The sequence below is a fragment of the Odontesthes bonariensis genome, chromosome 20 (genome assembly GCF_027942865.1).
Source record: "Odontesthes bonariensis isolate fOdoBon6 chromosome 20, fOdoBon6.hap1, whole genome shotgun sequence".
Classification (NCBI taxonomy): Eukaryota; Metazoa; Chordata; class Actinopteri; order Atheriniformes; family Atherinopsidae; genus Odontesthes; species Odontesthes bonariensis.
Genome location: NC_134525.1, coordinates 16802185 through 16824674, shown reverse-complemented (window position 1 = coordinate 16824674; position 22490 = coordinate 16802185). Strand labels below are relative to the sequence as shown.

The 22490-nt window shown below is 43.9% G+C and overlaps 2 protein-coding genes across 2 annotated transcripts; one reads left to right on the top strand and one right to left on the bottom strand.

Moving 5' to 3' along the window:
* Window positions 1–926: 926 nt before the first annotated feature.
* cbln2b (cerebellin 2b precursor) lies at window positions 927–4775 on the bottom strand. Its single transcript, XM_075452279.1, has 4 exons — window positions 4474–4775; window positions 3579–4114; window positions 2869–2988; window positions 927–2767 (listed from the first exon to the last, which is right to left on the bottom strand). The coding sequence occupies exons 2-4, from the start codon at window positions 3864–3866 to the stop codon at window positions 2570–2572; spliced, it is 606 nt and encodes a 201-aa protein (XP_075308394.1). The 5' UTR covers window positions 3867–4114; window positions 4474–4775; the 3' UTR covers window positions 927–2569.
* Window positions 4776–8204: 3429 nt separating this feature from the next.
* On the top strand, window positions 8205–22072 carry fbxo15 (F-box protein 15). The gene is made up of 10 exons (XM_075453094.1): window positions 8205–8296; window positions 11711–11866; window positions 13009–13113; window positions 14967–15197; window positions 18699–18902; window positions 18999–19128; window positions 19281–19363; window positions 19967–20112; window positions 20391–20515; window positions 21806–22072. Exons 1-10 carry the CDS (start codon window positions 8205–8207, stop codon window positions 22070–22072), a joined length of 1539 nt encoding a protein of 512 aa, XP_075309209.1.
* The last annotated feature ends 418 nt before the right edge of the window (window positions 22073–22490 follow it).

The window sequence follows — 22490 nt, the reverse complement described above, 5'->3', positions numbered from 1 at the left end:
AAAAAAAAAAGGAATCTAAATTAATAGGTTGCGATATCCAAATTTCTTATTCAATATTACATAATCATGTTTGTATTCACTGGTGATTGTCCTACGCCATTCTTTTTCCAAATCTCCTCTAACATATGCACCTATTTCAGTAGGAGCACACTGTTCTGCATGTTGTAAGAACAACTAATCCATCTAAGAACAGCTTCTACAAGACACTCAAAGACGTGTCTACAGTGCATTGATCAAATTACCAGAGCTTATTACACAACTTTGGCCCATGTCACTAAAAGAAAGTCTTCTTTCTCCCCAAAATAATCTGAAGCGCAAGTAAACAGACTCTTACTCAGCCGACTTTTATCAGAGAGATCACTTATCCTGACCTGCAAAATGAAAGACCTGAGGCAACTTCTGAGATTGCTCAAAACAGTGGGTACACCTCTGAGATTGAGCCTTTCACTTTTGCTTAGTGTACCCCTAAAGAGTATCACTTGTCTGAAATTGGCACAGACTTAACAAAGGAAATCAATAATGGTTAAAGGCTTTCATCTGTAGGTCATAAAGATAACCATGGGCAACAGTTAGCTTTTAATATTTTAAGATCTGCCTGTTTGCATTAATTGAAAAAAATGTTATATACGTTATATACAGGCAAACTATCTATCATCTATATTTCTCTCTCTCTCTCTCTCTCTCTCTCTCTCTCTCTCTCTCTCTCTCTCTCTCTCTCTCTCTCTCTCTCTCTCTCTCTCTCTCTCTCTCTCTGTGTACACACACACAAATACACACATATGTATATATATATATATATATATATATATATATATATATATATATATATATATATATATGTATATGTATATATATATATGTATATATATATATATATATGTATATGTATATATATATATGTATATGTATATAAAGGAAAATTCTTGCTTAGTCAGCCCTTTGCTTTGATCTGTCTGGATCACCTGCATCACTCAGGTGTGGCCTTGAACATCATTAAAGACGGGGAGGGGGGGGTATGAAAGGGGTATGTGTGGGAGAGGAAAAGAGGGAGGGATAAGTGGTGTGTGTTTGTATTTCTAAACGTGGGTGGGTGGGTGGAAATATCCCAAAAACGTGGGTTTTCAAGCAAGATGAAATCCATTTATGTGATTTGAAAAGAAAAGAAGAAAAAAAAAAAAAACATTGCAATTGTCAGCTCATACTTAAAACTTTTTTAGCCCGCTATGCCTTTTGCAAGGTTTCAGGAGCCCTTCACATCAATCGTAGGTATGTTTTATGTGCGGTTTGGGTCTGCGTAAAGACAATGATGCTTCCCGTTAGATTGTGCATTAACGCGCTATGATGCACAGCCTCGCAGAACTGCAAGTTGCTGATAGGAACGCTTTGCAGTCACCAGTGTACAAACTAATGAAGCAGTAAAATCAAAGTTTTCACTCGGCTATAAAAATCATCGCGAGGATAATGTAATTGCATCAAAGTTACTTTTCCCATCAAGATTTTGTCTGTTCAGTTTGGACTGTTTATATAGCCCAGTCTATATCAGCACCCTGGACAGCGACAACAGTGAGCCGCTCTAGCGTGCCTGTCTCCTCTTGAGGCCTCAGACTTCATGTTCAAAAATTTGTCTTCAACCTATCTCCTTTCTTTGTACAGTCACATAAATAACAATTGATTAATTCGCTTAGCCTATACAATACAATATCTTTTATTAAGCGGGACATATAGGGATTCTTCTATTGTTTTCACAATGTACATTTAGTGAGCAACGTCACTGAACATTAAATCAGTCAAAGCTACGCAGATTCCGAAATGTAAAACACACAGTAATGTGAATATGTATACTTTAGAAATTAAATATAGATTTTTTTTCAAATAAAAGGGCTCTAAGTCATCTCTGGTGGCTGAAATATATCGCCTTTTTTTCTCTTTTAATAAACTCGTCGGCGGCCTACATTTGGCTTATTTTCAATATGTTCAGCATCCAAACGCAACACCATTGACAGCACAACAAAACATAAAGAGGAAACTTCCATTCGTGCAAAAAAATTGCCTTTGGGCGTGAAAGCACTTCTTCTCTGGTTGTCCATAATTCCATTTACTTCACTTGGACGGAAAAACCATATATTCTTTAAGGCTATACAAACATGAAATAGAGCATAAAACAGTTTGCCTGTCCGGGACATTAGTTCCTCAACTCCTCTTCCTCTCCCTTGTCCGTGTGACACTCGTTTCTCTGTCATTAAAGTTTGTTTTCCAAGCGAGGAAAAAAAAATCCACATACCCGACAAGCACATGCCAGTCACTGGCCAGTCACTGTTTGGTCATCCAGATTGCGTTAAAGTTGACTGATGGATCTTAATTTATGAAACTCCAAGGAAACGTTCATGTTTGACTAGATAGTGGACAAGTGTACAGAAATTCGTCGGCTTCCTTGGCTTACAGTTCTTAAGTCAAAAATAAATGGCATGTTTTCTTCTTTTTTTTTCTTTTTCTTTTTGTTTTGTTTTTTTCTTTTTTTGTTCCTCGGCCTAATCAGGGTCCCTTGCGACGTGAATCATCGCAAATTAGATTATAGAGGAAAGACTAAAAAGCCTGAGAAGGTGGAATATTTCCATCCGCCCATAAGGGTGCCCCGTTCCAGCTTCAAATAGACCCGGTCCTCCCGTTCAACCATCAGCAGTACTCCGTTGCTGGCCGCCTCTCTTGTAACATCCTGGTCACCGGCGAATGCTGATATAACCGGATAATCATTCTGCATCAGGTTAACCTGCAGGGAGGAGCAGAAACAAGCTCGAAGTTGAATCTCAGTGCACCAAAATATCATCAAATTAATGAGGAACGCAGATCAACTGGTTCATAATTGCTCACCTGTATGGTTTGTCTGTTGTAGACCTTCACCACATGAAAGCTGAAACTATATATTCCCCTTCTTGGAGCCTGGAAAACACTTGCTTTGAGATCGAAATGGCTACCGATGTTCACTAGAACCTGTGACCAAATAAAGGGCGCACAATGAAACAGTGGTTGTTTTTACATCTGTATGCTTCAATCAAAATAACAGCTGTTTTGCAGTCATGCATTTTTTTTTTTTTTTGTGGATGTTCTGTATGGTGATTGCAAAGAAGCGCATCAGAGAGCCTGGCATTGGTTTTCCAAGTGTTTTAGGCTGCGCTTCAGTAACAGTTTGGGAGGGTTCCCAATATCATGCATATAACAGGCCGTTGTCCAAAGACCTCAGCCGTCAAGACTTGTTGGAATATCTAATCCGAGCAACACAATTTAAATGGGATAAACGATTCTGCATGAATGATCAGTCATTTTTTGGCAGCGTATCTCCAAATCACGCCAATTACGCGCAGAATCATTTACAGAGGAAGAACAACACGGTGTTCTGCGGGTTAGGGATGATCAGGGCTCAGATCACACATTGTCACTAGTAATAGAAAATCAATGAACCATGCCAAGCAAGTTATATTCACCAATAGAATCAAGTACATTGAGCTTAAAAATATGTCCACTGCCGGTTTACAAAGACTGTCGGGTGAATCAGTTTATATTAAACTGAACAGACAACTTACCTGGTCAAAATAGATGGTCATGGACGTGTTGCTCATCTCTGACGGTTCATGATTGGTCCCACGCACGGCGGAAAAAGCCACCTTTGCCCCAGCAGAGCGCACTGATATGCCAAGTGAGGAGGTCACCCCTCCGTCCGAAGAAGGGTTCGAGTCGCACACCACGAGACACTTCCCCTCCAGCACTATGGGCTCCGTATCGTTCTGGCCCAGGCAGAGAACTACGCCGCATCCCAAGAAGAAAGACAATGCCAGGGTGGCACAGGGTCCCAGGCAGCGCGTTGGCACCATGGTTGGATCACGGATCCCGTATACAATGATACAACCCGGCAGCCCCTTGGAGGTTAGTCGATCACCTGGTCCAGACTTAGTCCCTCTTCTCTGTTCCCTTCTCTCTTTCTGTGACTGTGATGCTCCCTCACTCTCCCAAGCACTATCTGACACAGACGCACCTCGACTCTCTCCGGCTGAAACTCCCCTCCCTCCTGTGCGTCTTACTTGGTTTTGGGAAAGTATTCAAACAGCTTCTGTTGTAAATCCTGATGATATGAGAGGGAAAGTTGGAAGTGTTACGTGAGACGACAGTATGAGGGAAATTTCGGACATTTGAATCACTTAACTTGATTTATTCTGTGTGCGTAAAATGACCATCATGCGTAAAATGAACAGCTGCTGCTGTCAGTAACCTGAAAACAAATATCGGTGGAAAATGATCGCCTTTCATCATCGTCTTTGATCATATTTGTGTGACTACGAAGCACTTCTTACGCAATTTAAAATAGCAATGTGTTGTTCCCGGTTCCTCCCCTCTGTCTTGTTAATAAATATGTAAAAAAAAAAAACATGCACTTTTCAGACGTTTTTGGAAAAGGAAAACAAGAAGCAAAGCTCGACTTACCTGTGCTCTCCATCCCGCTGGTGTGTTCCGTGTCTCTTCCAGACTGAACTGAGCGCTCAGATCATGCGTACAGAAAACGCACGAGTCTCTGGGTTCCCTTTCGAGGGACAGCTCACGCCCATTCTTTGTGTGTAACCACTGCGACTAGATTCCAGAGAAGTGCCCTGCAATTAAGAGCACGTGCGTGGACTAATAGGTTTGCTTACATATTAATCAGCTCAGTCCTGTGAACTCAGGGGCCCCTGAGGATGCCGAGGATCACTTTCTGTCTCTGTGTGTCATTAATATGCTGTGATAGCCTACTCGCGTGTCTCGCCCTGATTAATGTGAAATGAAGGGGGCTGCAGTGGATAACCCTGTTGTTGCACGTTACATTCAGCATGCATTTATAGGTTACCAATTTGAGACGTTAAACTAGCAGTTTTATGAGTCCAATAAAGATACTTGTGCGCCATCCCGTGGTCGGTTTTATTTGTGCTGAATAGATTCCTGCCACTGAGATTAGAATAAAATAATGTATTCAAATAATTTGAATAAACAGCCTGTATAGTACCTTGCTGGTACAATTTATTAATAGATTTAACTACTGTCAAATTAGAAGATGCTTTCACAATCACACTGGAAATCAACAAAGGTTTGATAAACAAGTTGAAAGCAGGAAACACTTCAAAAATGCTCACTTCACAGAGAATGACCCGCTTCTCTCTGCTGCACCTTTAACCTTTTTCTTTCAAGTCCTGACATGTCATCATCCTTTGAAGAGCTGGGGAGAGGCTCCCTATCAGTGTTCCACAGCCCTGAATGGTGCAAGAGTGGGCTTCGAGAGTGGCGAACATTCACTTTAGACCTTTAATGAGCTGTCATTTTTCTACTTAGAGATATGCGGACTGGCTATATTATGCACGATTCTCACATTTACTCAGTGAGGTACTGTATAGATTGTCTTCAGCTTCACCCACTTATGAAAATAGTTGGAGTAAAAGACTATTTCTTTAACTCATTTGGACTTCAGTTAATTGGATATAAGCAAATATAAGTTACACATGTTTTATTTCCAGGTAGCAGATAAACTAAAGATGTAGAATGTCACTCTGTATTAGCAATAAAAGCCTTGACAAAAATCTGAATATGTGACGCATGAAATGTCTGCCAGATGCTCTGTGGTTTCAGAGTCCTCCACTTAAAAAGAAATTCATAATTTTAGACTTAATCAGTTAATCTTTACCCTCTTTCTCCATTCCATTTGACAAACATTCCACTGTCGAAGCTTACTGACAAATCATGCAGAAGGGTGACATCAGGTATCCAAGAGCCACACTTGTCTCCAGGCCTTTAGAAGGACACACAGCTACAGAAAACATCAAATGTCAAGTACAGGGGACATGTGAGGAAAAGGGATGTGGCCTACATAGCATTACCATACCAGGGGCTGCTGTTGCCCTGTAACGGACTTCACTTCCAACAGGCAAGCTGATCGGCAAGACTGACAACAGTTTTATGGTTATTTTCCCTGACAGCTAGCAGAGCCTACTGGCTTCTAGGAACAGGGAGGTCGGTTATGTGTTGGGTCTAAAAGCGAGCCATCTGCCTTAGCAAAGCAGAGGACTTATCTTCAGTCTGCGCTACTTAGTGTTTTTCTGCATATGTGTTTCCATTAGCATAAGCCCACTAATGACTTCAATTGGCTTCACTGTTGCACGAAAGTGTCTCTATGCACCAGCATACCTGTTTCATGTCTCATCTACAAATATTATGCATTTAATGAGTACGCTCAGAGTTGTTCCATTTTATGTGCGTATACCACCATATTAAAAGACCTACTTTAAAATAATTATCCGCCTATCCATCTGTCTGCTAGTCCATCTGTCCATGTGCAGCGATAAATGACACCGTCTGAAATGAGGTCAGACGATCAAACTGCTTCAATTTGTGAGGTCTCTTATGATGCATAGAGACAGTGAAAGCAGGAGAGAAGAGGAGGGAGATTGTGTAATGTCTCACTTGTCCTGCATCAGTAAGAAGTGACCTCTATCTAAGCATGTGTTAGGAGACACATGGCATCAAATTTTTTTCAGCTTGTCCCCTGCTACTTTTGGACTAACACCCTGATGAGAAGTTATATTGGTAACCCAGAGAGACAATATAGCAGGCTGTCCTTTGCTGCCAAAGCTCACAGTAACAGGTATTACTTTGTGTGAATAGTTGTAGTAATCCTATTATGTCAACTCTATTCTGTTATTCAGTTCAATGTTAGGACAAAGCATTGTCCCTCAAGCTAGGCCACCAAATTTTGAGACTTAAAGTCAGGGTTAAGGTAAGAACTGACGTGAAAGAGATTGAATACCGGTTTATACAGCATCCTGAAAAAGCTTGGATGCTTTGTAAAAGATAAAAACGGAATGCAAGGATTTGCAAAACTAAAAGCTTTGTGTCATTGAAAAGAAGCAGCATGTATGATGCACCAGGTATTTTTTTCTTTACTTAAAGTTTACACATATTTTCCAGTCTTTGTTACCCCTGACCACACTTTTTAAAACATGCGGCTGATATTAACCTTAAAAAAGCAAAAAAACCTAGGTAGATTATATTTGTATTGCGTTCAAATAGATATATGATATTCATCCATCAATTTTCTATACCCGCTTAATCCAACTGTAGGGTCACAGGGGGGGTGAAGCCCATCCCAGCCATCTTTGGGTGAGAGGCAAGGTACACCCTGGACAGGTCACAGGGCCACCAAGAGACAAACAATGACACATGCTATATGTCACCATATATGATTTACATTACTTAAAAAGAATTTCATTCTGTTTTCATGTTTTTCAAACAGGTACTGTTTTCTACTGGAGTTAATCTGCACACTGTAAATCCACATATTTCAACAGTTTGAACCAGCCCTTGTTGAAATGAAAGAGTTTTCAAACAGTGTCAGGATGTGATGTAGGGAAGGACACGGATGCGGACTTAAAAGGAAAACTGGATTTATTTCACAAAACAATAAGGCAAACAGAAGGCGCGGCTAAGCCGGATTCAAAAAAATGTTACTGAGAAAAACAAAAAGGACTTGGCATGGCAAGAATAAATAAATACTTAGCTTTACGAAAACGACGTGGAACATGGGAACAACGGGAAGCAGGTCAGGTAGGAATGGCAACAAAGATCCGGCAAACTGAGAGGGGAGACAGGAAACTAAATAGGGAGTGAGAGTGATTGGAGATTGAGTGCAGCTGAGGGAAAAGACACAGGTGAAGTGAGTGAACTTAATTAACAGAGTGCAGGGAAACTACAATGGCAAAACTAAAAACTCAAAACCAAGACATGAACTGAAAACTAAACATGGACTCAAACTCAAAAAACGTGACCTAAAACATGAAACTAAAAACAAGAGTCCATGGGCGTGACAGAGCCCCCCCCCCTCAAGGGGTGGATCCCAGACATCCCATAAAAGTCCGAGGGTGGGAGGGAGGGGCTCGAAGCCGGTCAGGCGGGGGACCAGAAACAGGCATGTGGTACCGACTTGGTCAGCAGGAGGCTGTGGTCTGGCAGACGCCCAGACTTCCGTCGGCGTGGCGGCAGGAGACGGTGGTCTGGCAGACGCCCAGACCGCAGACGGCGTGGCAGGAACAGGCGGTGGTCTGGCGGACGCCCGGACCGCAGACGGCGTGGCAGCAGGCGGTGGTCTGGTTGGCACCCAGACTTCCGTTGGCGCGGCGGCAGGATATGGTGGTCCGATGGACGCCCAGACCTCCGTCGGCGCAGCGGCAGGAGACGGTGGTCCGGCGGACGCCCGGACCCCCGACGACATGGCAGCAGAGGTGGTCCGGTTGGCACCCAGACGGCGGGAGGAGGAGCCGGGGACCGTCCCACGGTCGGCCGGACATCCGGCGGGGGGGAGCCCCCCCTTCAAGGGATGGATCCCAGACATCCCCAACGTCTGGGGGTGGGAGGGAGGGGCTCGAACAGGTGAGTCCATGGGCTGGGGCCCCATGGGCTCTGAGGCTTTGTCGGCCCGTGTAGCCTCTTTGTCAGGCCCTGTGGGTCCTTGGTCGGGGTCATGGTCAGGCCCTATGGCCTCTTGGTCAGGCTCGTGGTCAGGCCCTGTGGGTCCTTGGTCGGGGTCATGGTCAGGCCCCTTGGGCAGGCTCGTGGTCAGGCCCTGAGGCCCCTTGGTCAGGCCCTGCGGCCTCTTGGGCAGGCTCGTGGTCAGGCCCCGCGGCCCCTTGGTCAGGCCCCTGAGGCCCCTTGGTCAGGCCCTGAGGCCCCTTGGTCAGGCCCTGAGGCCTCTTGGGCAGGCCCTGCGGCCTCTTGGGCAGGCTCGTGGTCAGGCCCTGAGGCCCCTTGGTCAGGCCCTGCGGCCTCTTGTTCAGGCTCGTGGTCAGGCCCTGAGGCCCCTTGGTCAGGCTCGTGGTCAGGCCCTGAGGCCCCTTGGTCAGGCCCTGAGGCCCCTTGATCAGGCCCTGCGGCCTCTTGGGCAGGCTCGTGGTCAGGCCCTGAGGCCCCTTGGTCAGGCCCCGCGGCCTCTTGGGCAGGCCCTGCGGCTCCTTGGTCAGGCCCTGCGGCCTCTTGTTCAGGCTCGTGGTCAGGCCCTGAGGCCCCTTGGTCAGGCTCGTGGTCAGGCCCTGAGGCCCCTTGGTCAGGCCCTGCGGCCCCTTGGGCAGGCTCGTGGTCAGGCCCTGAGGCCCCTTGGTCAGGCCCTGCGGCCTCTTGGGCAGCCTCGTGGTCAGGCCCCGCGGCCCCTTGGTCAGGCTCGTGGTCAGGCCCTGAGGCCCCTTGGTCAAGCCCTGAGGCCCCGTGGTCAGGCCCCGCGGCCTCTTGGGCAGGCCCTGCGGCCTCTTGGGCAGGCTCGTGGTCAGGCCCTGAGGCCCCTTGGTCAGGCCCTGCGGCCTCTTGTTCAGGCTCGTGGTCAGGCCCTGAGGCCCCTTGGTCAGGCTCGTGGTCAGGCCCTGAGGCCCCTTGGTCAGGCTCGTGGTCAGGCCCTGAGGCCCCTTGGTCAGGCCCTGCGGCCCCTTGGGCAGGCTCGTGGTCAGGCCCTGAGGCCCCTTGGTCAGGCCCTGCGGCCTCTTGGGCAGCCTCGTGGTCAGGCCCCGCGGCCCCTTGGTCAGGCTCGTGGTCAGGCCCTGAGGCCCCTTGGTCAAGCCCTGAGGCCCCGTGGTCAGGCCCCGCGGCCTCTTGGGCAGGCCCTGCGGCCTCTTGGGCAGGCTCGTGGTCAGGCCCTGAGGCCCCTTGGTCAGGCCCTGCGGCCTCTTGTTCAGGCTCGTGGTCAGGCCCTGAGGCCCCTTGGTCAGGCTCGTGGTCAGGCCCTGAGGCCCCTTGGTCAGGCCCTGAGGCCCCTTGGTCAGGCCCCGAGGCCCCGAGGCCCCTTGGTCAGGCCCTGAGGCCTCTTGGTCAGGCTCGTGGTCAGGCCCTGAGGCCCCTTGGTCAGGCCCTAAGGCCTCTGTGGCTGGGGCCGGCTCTGGGACGGCTGTGGCTGCAGGGTCTCTGGAATCAAAGACTGGAGAGGTGAGCGAGGATGTGAATGGTGCAGCTACCTGTTCTGGCTCCAAGCCAAAAACGGCCAGTGAGGCAGCGCGCTGCACAGTCCTGGCATGATCCCAAGCGCCCTCCAGGTTATCATGCCACCCCCGGAGCCCCCGCCTCACCGACAGGAACGCCAGTAGCTTACTAGCCACCCAAAGTCTCAGATGCGGAGCCCCGGTCAATACTTTTAAATAATTCTTCGTAGAGGTCCCAAAATTGATTGGAGTCCGCCGCGTCCATTTTCTGGCCGGATCTTTCTGTCAGGTTGTGGTGTAGGGAAGAACACGGATGCGGACTTAAGGAAAACTGGATTTATTTCACAAAACAATAAGACAAACAGAAGGTGCGGCTAAGCCAGATTCAAAAAATGTTACTGAGAAAAACAAAAAGGACTTGGCATGGCAAGAATAAATAAATACTTAGCTTTACGAAAACTACGTGGAACATGGGAACAACGAGAATAACGGGACGCATGGGAGGCATGTCAGGTAGGAATGGCAACAAAGATCTGGCAAACTGAGAGGGGAGACAGGAAACTAAATAGGGAGTGAGAGTGATTGGAGATTGAGTGCAGCTGAGGGAAAAGACACAGGTGAAGTGAGTGAACTTAATTAACAGAGTGCAGGGAAACTACAATGGCAAAACTAAAAACTCAAAACCAAGACATGAACTGAAAACTAAACATGGACTCAAACTCAAAAACGTGACCTAAAACATGAAACTAAAAACAAGAGTCCATGGGCGTGACAAACAGTTTCAAAATGATTAATCATTTATAATTTTGTGTTGTGTGACACATTTCATCTTTGATCCTAAATGCCAGTTCAGTATCGTAGTTCAAGTGTGGTCAAGTCATGTCAAGGAAAAGTTTTTAAACTATCGCACATTTAAAAAACAACCTTCGTTGACCAAATTGCTGCACAAGCTACAGAAATATGCAAATATGAATCTAATCAACAATAACTATAACTAGTCACTATAGTGAAGGAGACTTCAGTTTAAACCATAAAGTAGGTTTATTTATACATTACTTCCACTAAATATTTGCAACTTTTTAATTTTTTTTGTGGACCTCAAAGAAAAAGTTTATAAAATCTAGAACATAAAGCCAGAGTTATTCAGTGGTGGTCTTGAGTTTTTAAAGGCATGAAAACTATAAGACCAACATTGGCCATAATGATTTATTGTTAAATGAAATGTTAATTACCGATGAATACAAGATTTCATTTCGTCTAGTGGTTTGCCTGTCAAAAATAGCAAATTTAGCAGAAAGTAATTCAGGAATGACTGGAATATGGATTCATCCAATTATTATTGTGAAATATTGTACTGCATACTTTCAAAAATACAATTTGACTACCTTCTACCTATTTTTATTTTATTGCTTATTGAACATAACATATACACAGGAAAATATTACATCGCAATAGGACAAAACGTAGTTACAAAAATAAAATATATTTCTCTCCCGGTTGCTTCAAACCGGAAGATGTTGTTTCTCGACGTGTTGGGAAACTTAGGCTCAGCGGACGTCACCATAGCGACTGGACGCGGATAGTTAAACGATCGAACAACTTTAAACAAGAGGCAGAGACGCTATATATTTATCCGAGCTATTAACTTTCCATAGTTTTGCTGCAGTGTCAAGTGTCCCAGCGGCTCATGAACAAAAACATTGTCAAACAAACGTGACTTTGAACGTTGGACGACCTCCATGCAGGTTCCCTATAAATCGCCTTGTACCATTCACAAAGATGTCAAGAGCAGGTAAACAAATGGCGGCTACAAAAGCAGTTGTTTCTCGATTGCGGGCAGTTCGGACGTCCAAAAGAGCTGACAAATCATCTCCAGCGTCCACTCACAACTTCATTGAAAGGTAATCTGTCAGAACAAGTACCCCCCCTTTTTTTTGGCATTCAGCACTTCAACTAGTCTGTGTACAGAAACTGTGGCAGTCAAGGCTGTATAGCCTTCTAACTACAGATTTATAGCAGTAAAACGATAAGCTCAGCTTGTACACACCGAATGTAGGCAGCAATTCACAGCAGGTCAAACACAGCGAGCCGTTGATTTGCTTTTTTACACGACAGCTTATTTTCGGCTAACTTTGTCATTTCATCTGCTTGGGGGTGATACTACTCAAAACCTCCGCACTCACATTTATTTTGACCACATCTTTTCTGCGGGAATATGTCCAAAACAATCAGACATCTAACTCACCCCGCATGGCACTTTTAGTGCTCCAGAATGCATCACTAATGATCTAATTCACTTTGATCTTTCTGATTTTCTTTCTAAATATCCACACCTCTAAGTTGGTGCTAATTGTTTGAAATCTTGACTGGGTTGAATTAGTGAATTATCAAGGTTGCTCCCGGTAACAATTGTTGATGTGGCTTCACTACATGATTGATTAACGCATCATTTTAGCTCTAGCTGACATGCATAGAGCGTTCTCTTGTTGATGTTACTTTATTTTCTTTGATGTCAAGCGGCCAAAAGTGTGGATTTCATCAAACTTCTGGCTTGGGAGACCAACACTCTCAGCCATTCTGTGCTCTTTCCACAGTATGAAAAGTACCTGTGCATGACCACAGCCCCAGGTGTTAGTGTCAGGTTAAGTAGTTGATTAACATGAATTTAAAGCTGAATTAGGTGTCTTTTTACTCGTTCAAACACCGCCAAGCATGATTTATTCATATGGCATGGCACTCTTGAAGTAGTTTTGTATGGTATTTGATACGCAGTGAAATGTCATTGATTGACTGGGTAGGTTGTGAAAACACGAATACATTAATCCCTCAAGTGGTTTAATTGGACAGCTTTGCATCACCAACCAGGACAGGTGCAGTTAGACAAGCCTGATCAATATTTCCCATGAACAGATATGGACAGCATCTCGAAGTTAGATTGAGAATAGTTTGATTTGTTTGTCTCATGACTTCAAACTGAGTCGCAGGGGACATGTTGAAGGTGGTGTCACTTTCTTGTACTGATGTCTAATTATCCTTTTCGTAGACTGCCGCGTGAGATTCTGATTAAGATTCTGTCATACCTGGATGCCTCTGCACTCTTCACCATCAGCCACATTAATAAGCTCTTCTATCTGCTTGCAAGCGATAAGTGAGTATCATCCAGAGCTTGTCAGTGCAACAAAAGCAGTGTATTAGAAACATGAGAACGTTTATCTAATCCAACAGAAAGTGGAGACCCCAATAAGTCAGGGAGTTCAGTGTATTTTTGAATTCTCAAATGGAAATGAATCAAATTAGATCAACTGAAACAGTGTACAATGCTTAAGCCAACAGTTTAATTTTTTTTGTTGATTGCTTTTGTTTGATGTTGCAAGTCAGTTTGTCTGGACTCCACATTGTATTCCTGCTAGTTCTGAGGGTTTCGTTTGTATGCGCAGACCCTGAATTCTAACTTCAGGATAGTGTTTCTATGCTCAAATGATCGAATTAGCTTCTAAAATCCTATCTCAGTCCATTTCCACTCTTCATAATCAAATGTTGAACATCCCTGTCTACTCCAAGTGAATTCAAATACATTTCTTATGAGTTTGATGATTAATTACTGCATATAAAATGGACACACGACTGTATGTATTTGGAAGTTATAATTCAAAAATCAGGGGAGGTCATATCAGCATTTCAGAAAAATCCGAGCTTATTAATTGGCAGATCATGCACTCAGTGCCACGATTCAGCTACTCCCAGTACTCATTTACTCCTCTCTCCAGTTTATAGCTAAACAAAACAAAAACTAACCAGTCAAAGATGGCAGTTGACGGAGGTATAAGGAGAGAATCCCTCATGAGATGGCACTCCCCATCCCAGCAAGCAACACGGTGTGACATACCTTCATATTCTCTATCCTGCTGAAGGTTTCTGTAGTGTGCACAGATTCGGCACTGGTGACAAAATTAAAAATTGGAGCACAAATATAAATCATTTAAGGCTCTAATTTCCATTCTTTATTTATCCAAAAAGCCAGTGAAACCAGGGGCTAAAACATATTTTAGGCCCCATGAATGGCTAGATAGAGAGGTAGACAAAGAGATTGATTGTAAGATTTGAGATTGATTCGGGGCTCCTCTTCCGTGTACAACTAAGACAGGAGTGGTCATAATAAAGAAAATGAGATTTAATGTAATAAAAGGTTATTCTCTGACCGTTTGAAAGAGGTTATGTTCTAAGGCACAAATAAGAACATCCACAAGCCATGGAAGTTGTAACGATTAATAAAGCTGAGTCTGACTTCCTGATCATATTGACGAGGCTCAGCATGACAGTGCTAACACTTATTAGGTGGAGAGAAAACACTTCAGCCCATTCGGTTTGTCGAACCTCTGACCTCATCCAGCAGGCCCTGGGTTAAGATTATTGTTTATCTCCTAGAAAAAATAAAAGCCCTGGGCTTCTGGGTGGTGATGGTTGAAATGTACTTTTAGATCAAACAATTTTCTTGAGCAAAGTATGAGGTTTTACGGCCCTACAAGAGACTAAGCACTGAGCACTGAGCACTGAGTGCTAGCATTCCTTCTTTCTCTGGTGTAAAGAAGGAATTCTTGCATCCAGTTGTCTACTTTCTCAAGAAAGTACATAATAGGTGGATGGGATCGTAGTCATGTGGTCAGAGCATGGTGTTTTTATCTCTATAGTTTTGATAAGCCATCCTTTATTAATCAAGAAAAACCTGCAATTTATAATATATAATTGGGCTCTGTCGTAACAAAGGTTATTTCGACTTTTCCTGACAGCATCCAAGCTTGCACTTTAACTTCTACAAGAATAATATCTATTAAACCTCGAGAGCACGTCCATTTGGGAGGAAGTTGTCTAGAATCTCAGAATGGCTGCAGCAAATTAGCAAAGCATCATACGCATCACAATCAAGTAATTTGTCAACCAACCTTTTCAGTTGTTTCCACTAACCCAAAGTTTGTGAATTTTCTGTACCTTCCATCAATACAGCGCTCTGTGGATGAAGATATATACAACTGAGTTTGGCAAGAGCAGGAGGCAGAAACCTAAGCCTGTGGACGAGCTGATGGTGAAGTTAGAGGTGCAGGATCAAGCTGAGGGCTCTTGGAAGTGGCTGTACTTCAAGAGCTTAGTGGCTCGAGACACAAAAAAGTGGAAACGACTTCTCGGACGCATCAGCTGTCACACTGGTCTCCCAAACCAAACAGAGCAGGTCCTCAGGTACAGTGAGACCAATCGTGAGAAAAAAAAAAAAAGCTTTTGAAAGCCGGTTCAGATGAAGTATGTGAGATGTTCTCTTTGTTTGATATTCCAGCCACTTCATTTCACGTACGTGACACTTGAGAAGCCCTGACAAGTGTTTCTTTACAGATTAACTAGTTAAGTTTTTGGCACGTTTTTTTAACCCTCCTGTTGTCTTCGGGTCAAAATGACCCGTCACTGTGTTAAAACCCCCCCAAAAAAACCACTAAATGCTATTTTTTCAACTTGAAATTTTATGATTTTTCCTAGATTGGCCCCAACAGTAAAAAAAGTTAAATGTTGTTTTTATTCACATTTCCATGTAAGCTGTACAAAAAAATTGGCAAAGGTGGTCTTCGGGTCAAAATGACCTGTGAGGCAAATAGAGTTGAAATCAAGGTCACAGAGTTATTTACAAACCACAGAATGTTACAATGTTTTAGTTGTGTCTCAGATCAATCAGTAGCAGAAGTAAACAAGGCAAATCTCAGAATGCAGAATACCACCTGTTTATTTCCAGAGGTTATAAAGGTGTTGCAGATAACAGGACCCCGAATTCTGTCTGTGCTGAAGCCATGAGTGTGCGTTATAACATTGAAGAGGCTGTAGAGCCAGCAAGACAACTCTGATTCAGAACAGGAAGTGGAGGATGTATCCGAAGAAGAAGATGGGGAGGAATACAACCCAGAGCATGATGAATCATCTTCAGAAGAAGAAAACCCTGAAGCTGAAAGAGAGACTTTCCTTTCAAAAAATGGCAAAATAACATGGTCTTCAGCAGAATATGACCAACACGGCAGGCATGCAGAACAAAACGTCATAAAGATGACCCCAGGACCCACAAGGTATGCCGTGTCTCATGCCCATGACATTGTCTCTACATTCTACCTGTTTATCACACCAGCAATAGAAAAAATAATCCTGGAGATGACAAATCTAGAGGGTTTTGGCCCAGCAAGCCAGCAAAATATGGCATCAAGTCATGGGTGGCTTGCGATGCCAAATCAAGCTATGCTTGAAAAATGCAAGTATATACTGGGAAGCCGACCAGTGGATGCCCAGAGAAGAACCAGGGGATGCGAGTTGTGCTTGATGTGACAGAGGGACTGAGGGGTCACAATGTGACATGTGACAATTTCTTCACCTCTTATGACCTCGGACAGCAGCTCCTGAAGAGGAAGATCACCATGGTTGCTACAGTTCGAAAGAACAAGCCTGAGCTCCCACCTGCACTGCTTGCGTCAAAGGAGAGAGAGGTCTTCTCCTCAAAGTTTACCTTCATGCCCACCACCACTCTAGTTTCCTACCTCCCAAAGAAAAACAAGAATGTAGTTCTTCTGAGCACACTGCACACAGACGGTGACATTAGCAATCGTGAGGACAGGAAGCCAATCATCATCCTAGACTACAATCGCAACAAAGGAGGTTTGGACAACCTAGATAAGGTGATTGAAACATACAGCTGCAGAAGAATGACTGCCCGCTGGCCCCTGGTCATCTTCCACAACATCATTGATGTTTCCTCCTACAATGCCTTTGTGATTTGGAGAGAGATCAACCCGACCTGGATGTCTCGTAAGGAGAACAAGAGGAGGGTGTTCCTGGAGCAGCTAGGAAAGGCAATAGGAAAGGAAGCATGTCCCCCGCACAGAAGCCTCAGCAGCAGTTGTGAAAGCTATTCAGAGTGCAGGAGCTCCTGATCAACCTGAGGATCCAGCTACCACAGCCACTTCCCCACCTGGCGCAAGTAAGAGGAAGTCAGTTCTGCCCTCAAAAGAGGGACTGTAAAACACATACTGTGTGCTGCAGGTGTAAGAAATATATCTGCAAAGGCTGTGCACTTGCATACTGCCCTACATGTGCTAATTAGTTGAATGGGTTATGTTATTTTTCATATTTTTGTATTGTACAACGTCTTAAATTGTTCACTGGAGAAAAAAAAGTGAAGAGGGAAAACTCAGGTATTAACACATTTTGTGGTGAATGACAATATGCAAGATGAAATTTGGTGTTTAAAATTCAATTAAGCTGCTTATATTGGGGGTTTAGTGAAGGCGGGTCATTTTGACCCGGAGGACACGGGGTGTATACAGAAAATGAGGACAACAGGAGGGTTAAGCATCCAATTAGGTGAATAACGGAATTCTCACTAGTTCTCTGGAATTCCATGAGTGAATTTGTTTTATATATCTCATATCTCCGTTTCTGTTCAAAAACAGTCTAAACAGATTAGACTGCATACGTTAAACTGCATCTGTCGTCTTTTTGGGGCTCCTAGTTTCCTCCCCTGACTTGTCGAGCTCTTTTAGGCATCGCTGCACTTTTGGGAAAGAGAGAAACTTTGCAGATCTTCCCCTGCTGTAGAGAAAGTTCAAGGGAAGAGACATGAGACAAGCTTCTTGATATTAAAAAACAAAGCATGGTTTTGTTTTTTTTTCATATCGTACTTAATGACACTTTCTTATTAAAGGTGAGAAAGGAGGTCTGCGTCTGAATGTGATGTGAGCTCAGGGGGACCCCAGCACGCAGCGGGAAAAGCTCCTTCGCCACCTCCACTGCGGTTTCTGCTGTGTTTTTATAACCTCTGATTAGAGGCTGTGCAGCACTCAATTTTGAGTTCTGTAGCAGTTGCTGTGCTACAGAGGGGAAGCAGAAATAATTGTGTTCCTTGCAGAGGCAGTCTGAATTGTTGAAATAAATTACTTAGCCCTCCAACCCCTCATCCCCAACACACACACAGATGCATGCACCCACACCTTCCCCGCCTTCCGTCCTCCCAACAGCTGAGAAAAACCCCCATGGGGATTTGTGTGTTAGAGACAATCCGGAGCATGCGATTTACCTTGATAATAATCATGTAGCAAGACATCACATATACAGACGGTGTGGAGGGAAATCCTTTGGGTCGTTTGGGACCTCCTGGGCCGCTCCAGTTTTAAGCTTTGTTCCTCCACTTAACTGATATTGGATGGCGTCTCAGCGAGACTCTGGCTGCATCACAGCAGGGGCAGCCGTGGATCTCAGCTTTCGACTGAATTGGATCAAGAGAATTTATCACAACAGCTGCAGTTCCATTTCATTTGTTGCACTTCCTTTCATTAGCAAGAACCAGCTTGAAAGGAGTCATGCCACTCCCTGCTGCTGATAGCAGAAATGCTAAAGCTATCAAGTTAGTGATTCTCCTTTAAAAAGCGGCTTTGCCCAAAACTGCCCAATTACTAGAGTTGTATTGAAAGAAATGGATTTGAAATGTTTTCTATTCAGGAGCACAGAGCTAGCTGTTTTCCACTTCATTAAGTAGAAGACCTGCTGATTTCAGCTTTTTTGTGTTTGAAAGAGCAGCTAAGTTCTGACCACACTGTACATGCTTTTTGCAGCATGTACAATGTGTATTTTTGTGTACAGTGTGTATTACAGTGGGTATTTTTACCCAAAATAAATGATATTGCTTTATTTCAGCAATGCATTGTCTTCCTCTAGAAACTTACATGTCACCTGGGAACTGACAATCACGGATAAGTCAGGGCACGAGAGCACTTTGGAGTTGAGCTGGTCCCAGTTCTTCGAGACTTCTCTGACTCTGTGCTGGAGCGGAGGCGGCTACTTGCCGAAATGCGAGCAGATTTCCACCCTTCAACTCCACGGTGTCAGGAGGATTGCCCTCAGATGCCCCGGCCTAAAGAAGTAAAGGCAGCCTGCCTCCATTCAACCCCTCTCTCTTTAGTCTCTGTGTCCTCATCTCTCTGTGAAACCAACTGTGTTCTTTGCTTTTTCTGTCAGACCCAGCAGAAGGTCCCTAATGGCAAAGTTGGACACGCATCCTCTAACTAAAAGCACACAGGTCATCGGCCAGGACCGACTGGTGCAGTTGAAGCTGCTAAAGCCTGGAATAATTATCGGTGTCTGGAGGGTAATTACTTCACAGGCAGCCGTGCCGTTTTTTGTCATTATTATTCATTAGCTTATTGTAGCTGAACCAGTGTGACAGGTACTTATTCGTGTCGAACCAACTTATTTAGCCAGAAAAATTACAAGGGGTTTTAGTGACAGCTCTTTTTGCAGGACCAGTGCTCCCTTGCTTTCATCATGTTCACCGTCCACTTCCACAGGCTGGTGGAGAGAAGCATTCAGGGATCTTCTGTCTGGTAGGCTCCACTGGAACAGGCTCCAGTTATTCTTATTCTTCCATGGTATGCAGTGTATCACCATCATTTGGTAATGTCTCATGTTCCGTTTGATGTGATCAATGAAAGGAGTCACTTGATGCTCTTGGTGTGACTCATCTGTGACGCACTGCAATGTCAGCTAAGTGGCATGTGAATTCCACCAGAGAAGTCAATCATGAGCCAACCCCAGGATTTTGTATCAGTGATCTTATTTTTAATCGCTTGTCAGGACCAACTTGGAGGCAAAAAAGTTTGGGAACCTCATCACATCATCATCCGCTATTTTATTTTCCCACAACCATAGAGAATGAGACCTGATCCAGGTCGTGTAATATTTCATCCTGGAGTTAAATTTGAACTGAGGACCACATACCATTCTGTAGTCTTCTGTGTGTATTGGGTTGAGTCCTACGCTTCAGCATAGTGTGGACATAGCCCCCTCTACTGGTATTTTATTAGATCACAGTACATTTACAGTGTATTATGACTGGAGTCCACAAAAGTAAATAAACCTCCTTTGTAATGAAATGTATTTTTCTCAATCTTCTCTCATTTTACCCCATTACCTTTTTCTTGCTCCAGGCCCTATGAAGAGCCGAACATCAAACCCCCTTTTGATGACATAGACCCTGAATACGGTCTCCATGGTTACCAGTTACACATTGTTCTGCACGACACGGCATGCGAGCTCATGTCTGGAAGCTTTTCCAAGCTCTTCTGCCCCAGAGGTAATCTATTTATACTCACACCCGCAAAGTCACACAGTTTGATTTTACATATATTATAACTTTTACGTTTGGATGAAGACCAATGAAAAATTGTAACTGTTACAAATTTCTTGCATTATAAACCGAACGACTGTGAGGCCCACTTGAACACTGGGACGTTTAGAAATGAGTGTTTTAACCCCAGAAATGATGCTTACATAATTTAGCTTATAAAGGGGACTTTACAATGAGACACCAATAGTTGTAGTGTGAAGACTTACTGCGTTTTCTTTGACCAGCTCAGATCTCTGATGGACTGATCCAGCTTACTGCCATTAGCAGGACAAACCTGTCGCAGCACACACCTCTGGCAGGCAGCATCACCCTGCCCTGGCGGTGTGACGCCCTGCAGGGAGCAGTGGAGGTAATGCGCGCACTTATAACTGTCTCGCTATTGTTCTGCTGAGGAAGAAAATGCATCCCCAGAGCCTCTTCAAGTTGGTCACAATACATTTCATATTTACAATGCAGCAAGACTCAAACAGCTTCTTCATGTTGGCACTATGAAACTGTTGGTATCTATCGGCGTGGATAGTTTCCACTGCATGAAACACAGACTTTAAGAGTAAAACTCGTGTTTTTGGTGTTAAATTCGATATGTGCGTGTCAGGCTGATTTCCACTGCCACCTTAAGCCATTAACAAATGGCTTTAACACTTTCATTTGCACAACAGCTTATTAGACATGGAATGGAAAGCATTTGATCTAGTTTTTGGAATTAACAACTCAACAAAAGACATTCAAAAGGTATTTGAAACCGTTAGCTCTAGAGTTATATCAACTGACCTTGGGTGAAGTTAAATAGAAAGAGTTCTATTTAACACAACTGACTACAATTTAAAAAAAGGTATTTTACACCTTGACACACACTAAATTATTCATAGTGTAGCTGTGAATAGTAAATTGTTCGTATTGTAGGTGTGTGTATGTTTGTCTTTATATCATTATGAGCACCTAACAGGACACTTACTTATGGGGACCTCTTGTGCCAAATCGTGGGACGTCATTGTGTAATTGGAATGTCCCCACAAAGAAATTAAGACAAATGTGCTTAATGTGTGAATAGAAACAAAACACATGGGCCATCAGCTGTTTTTTGCATAAGTTTGCTTCATAGTTCTGCACAGAAGTCCTGCGTATACATAGGTGCACATACTACATACGGGTGGAAAGCCTGAACTCTTGCGATTTGATTGATGCAAACATGCAGACACCAGAGTGGATACATCAGCGGCAGAAACAATCAAAGCAAAAACTACAAAAAAACTCACCCAAAAAGCCCCCCCCCGGGTAATTCACTGAAAACTTTTGGCTGAAGAATAATTTCTTCAATATATTCACACAAACTGATCTATTTAGATTTATCATGGCATTTGGTTTCACTTCTACTTTAACACATCAGAGTTAACTAGCTATAAAACACAGGTACGTATTAAGTATTTGTGAGGGGAGGACATTTTCACCATGCATTGTCCTATTATATATACCAGTTACTACAAGGGAAACGGAGTACACTTTGTTTTTGTGTGCACAGGCGGTTGATTCATCTAGTCCACAGTGTAAAAGGTTGTTATAACTGTGACAAAACCACAGCACCATCACAACAAAGTAAAGATGCTTGCTGACACACGTTGACTCTCCTTCACCCTTTCAGAACTGCTGCATCATGAGTCTGACTCTGCTGGATGAGTTCAGGAAACCCTTCAAGTGCGTCACTTCTCCCATTTCCTTGCAGCGAGAGGAGACACCCGTTTCTTATGACTACGACGGTGAGCATTACCTGGTCCACTACCAGGACTCCGGACTCCAGGTGAAGATGCAGCTTGTATCTATGAAGAAGCAGAAACGGTTCATCCTCATAGGCTTAGTTCTCTACCTGAGGGTTTGTGACGTCAACAAGCATTTTTGTAGAGATTACTGATTCAGGCGCAACCTTACGACGGTCAAGCAGAAGAGTGGTTGAATGACATGGTTTTCTTTTCTGTGTTTCTTTTGTTTTCTTATTGCTACACCAGCTCACAGACACCATATATTCATCACCTTTTGTAAAATGTTATGTGTGGCCCATACCTTACGCTTCATGTTTTACAAATCTGTTAAACAATTAACGATTTCATGTTTTCTTTTCTTCATTGAAATGATGACACAATCTCTTCATTTTTGTACATCTGATTGCACACATTGAATATAGCCCGCAGTAATATTTCAGAATTGGATGTTTCAAAACTCCTACAGATTTGGATTTACACTGAGGGGATCCTTCTCTGTAGTAGGATCCGCACTCTAACGTGATATGAAAAAGAAAAAACTGCTAAGATGTGACCCAGCCAGCTTTAAGC

Excerpts from the sequence above, each read along its gene's own strand:
- cbln2b (XM_075452279.1), bottom strand. The coding sequence starts at position 3,866 with ATGGTGCCAACGCGCTGCCTGGGACCCTGTGCCACCCTGGCATTGTCT. Across the intron at positions 2,989-3,578 it reads TGACCATCTATTTTGACCAG|GTTCTAGTGAACATCGGTAG; the intron begins GTAAGTTGTCTG and ends ATTTGGTCACAG. Across the intron at positions 2,768-2,868 it reads ACAACAGACAAACCATACAG|GTTAACCTGATGCAGAATGA; the intron begins GTGAGCAATTAT and ends TCCTCCCTGCAG.
- fbxo15 (XM_075453094.1), top strand. The coding sequence starts at position 8,205 with ATGGACGCCCAGACCTCCGTCGGCGCAGCGGCAGGAGACGGTGGTCCG. Across the intron at positions 11,867-13,008 it reads ACTCACAACTTCATTGAAAG|ACTGCCGCGTGAGATTCTGA; the intron begins GTAATCTGTCAG and ends TCCTTTTCGTAG. Across the intron at positions 13,114-14,966 it reads TATCTGCTTGCAAGCGATAA|CGCTCTGTGGATGAAGATAT; the intron begins GTGAGTATCATC and ends CCATCAATACAG.